Here is a 2120-nt window from a genome sequence, read left to right as displayed (position 1 = left end):
ATGACACCGTTTACAGACTACTTGTCCTCTGGAGTACTTCCTGATGAAAAAGCCGCGGCTCAAAAAATCCGTCACAAAGCCTTGAATTATCAACTTCAGGATGGAGTTCTTTACCGCCGGTCTTTTCTAGGCCCACTCCTTAGGTGTGTTGATGCGGAAGATGCCAGTTACTTGATCCGCGAAATTCATGAGGGCATTTGTGGATTACATGCAGGACCAAGGATGGTGGTTGCCAAGGTTATGAATGCGGGATATTACTGGCTTGGAATGCATATGGACGCAATAAAAGAAATTAGAAAGTGTGATTCTTGCCAAAGACATGCAACAAATATTTCGCGTCCTCAAAATGAGCTGATATCGGTTCCAAAAATGGGCAATTGACATTATGAATCTTTTCCTGAAGCCCCGGGACGCATAAAATTTTTGATAGTTGCAATAGATTATTTCACCAAGTGGGTAGAGGCTAAACTAATGGCATCCGTTACAACCGCCAGCGTTAAGAAATTCATTTGGGAATTTATTGTTTGTCGCTTCGGATTTCCGCTGACAATCGTGAGTGATAATGGAACACAGTTTGCAGACAAAGGCTTACAAGAATGGTTGAAAGAGTTGCATATTAACCAGGTATTCACATCAGTTGCCCATCCGCAAGCTAATGGACAAGTGGAATATCTCTTGACTGGGAGCCACAATATTCGCCAAACTGTAGTTAAACCCGTTGGCTAAGTCATGGCGGGCACGTCCACGTTGATGAGCACGCTCTACGGGTGGAATACAGTGACTCGGGAATTCAGCACAAGTCTCAACGTTTGAGAAACGTGAACCCTTAGATAATGTCCATCGCGGAATATGAAGAAAGTCGTCCTCCTCAGGGCTTGAACGCCTGTAGTCATCTGCATCGAAAGGTCGTCTGAACCTCTTTCCGGACAGAGACTGAAGATCTTTTTCATTCGGGGCACACGAAGACCCTCCCTCACCTCCTTGAATGGAACGGAAGATAGAGAATGTGGTTGTTGAAATTGCAGGTTAACTTCAAAAGTACCCTCGGTTTCAGGAATATCCAAGGCATGCTCTACAGACTTTCTCTTCACAGGCGTTTCCTCGTCATGCAAAATTACTTTAGGAGGAGGAGAAGGATCTCGAATAGTGACTCCCTTAACGGGCATGGCAGGGAATTCTGCCACATCAAAAGACAAGAACAAAGACAACAGATGAAATAGAAGATCATTTGAGAAACATAATAAGATACCTCATACCTTGAGTAATCTTGGTAGCCACATGCTTAACCCAGTCCTCAAGATGAATTTTCTTTGGTTTCTTCGATCATACTCCTTGTTTCTTCTTAGGAGGAGGAGCTTCAGTTTCCATTTGATCCCCGCTAGCAGAATCAGTGGGCTTAAACCGGTGGGGTTGTTCTACATCCGCGCCCGTCACTTGAGGATTAACATGGCTTCTACCCGCATCAGTAGATTTCGAAGAACGGTGTTTCCTCTTGCGGTTCACATCTGAAAGAGCATGAAGGATACTCGAATAATCAGAAGTATTAACAGGACGTATCTCTTCGCGAGGTGACGATTCATCGTTGGATGAAAGTAAAACGATCACCCTGCAAGAGGTAATCGCATTCAAAGGACGCGGGTTAAGGGGAAACTCACCTAGAGCATATATATATAGCCTCTGAGACGACGGGTTCAGGCCGCAAGTTTTATGGGGAAAAAATGATCTCGTGTCCAGTCAAGAACAGATAAAGCTTTGGGATCACACGGACGGCGTTGCATGCAACCCACAACTTTATCCAATAGAGCATTTAAGATTGACCCTTCACATACAAAACGAAAGGGAGTTATATGAAAACAAAACAAAAATACAAAAGCAGGATACGTAGATGCTTGCTTTCAGCATGCTTCTAGAAAAATGGTTCAAGATCATGAAACGGCCACAGACGGCTCAAGCCAGCCCATACCAGAGCACATTCAATAATGGCCCGCATTGAAGTTGGCGTTTGGGTCAGCGTCTTGAACCACGCTTGATCTTGGTATACCACAAACCTCAAGTCTGGAAGCTTCTCATTTTGTGAACGACGGACCATGGTGATAGGAATTACATCCTCCCGGATCTAG

The 2120-nt window shown here is 44.5% G+C and overlaps 1 protein-coding gene across 1 annotated transcript; it reads left to right on the top strand.

The window, feature by feature from the left end:
• LOC143598963 (uncharacterized) lies at positions 1-381 on the top strand. Its single transcript, XM_077077043.1, has one exon. The coding sequence runs from the start codon at positions 1-3 to the stop codon at positions 379-381; it is 381 nt and encodes a 126-aa protein (XP_076933158.1).
• The last annotated feature ends 1739 nt before the right edge of the window (positions 382-2120 follow it).

The sequence above is a fragment of the Bidens hawaiensis genome, unplaced genomic scaffold (assembly GCF_021521415.1).
Source record: "Bidens hawaiensis isolate Kalapana, Puna unplaced genomic scaffold, B.hawaiensis_p1.1 tig00001920_1, whole genome shotgun sequence".
NCBI classification, from domain to species: Eukaryota; Viridiplantae; Streptophyta; class Magnoliopsida; order Asterales; family Asteraceae; genus Bidens; species Bidens hawaiensis.
Note: the sequence above shows the minus strand (reverse complement) of the source record. Positions and strands in the feature narration are given on the sequence as shown.

Bases quoted from the DNA above. Each gene is read 5' to 3' on its own strand.
- LOC143598963 (XM_077077043.1), top strand. From the start codon at position 1: ATGACACCGTTTACAGACTACTTGTCCTCTGGAGTACTTCCTGATGAA.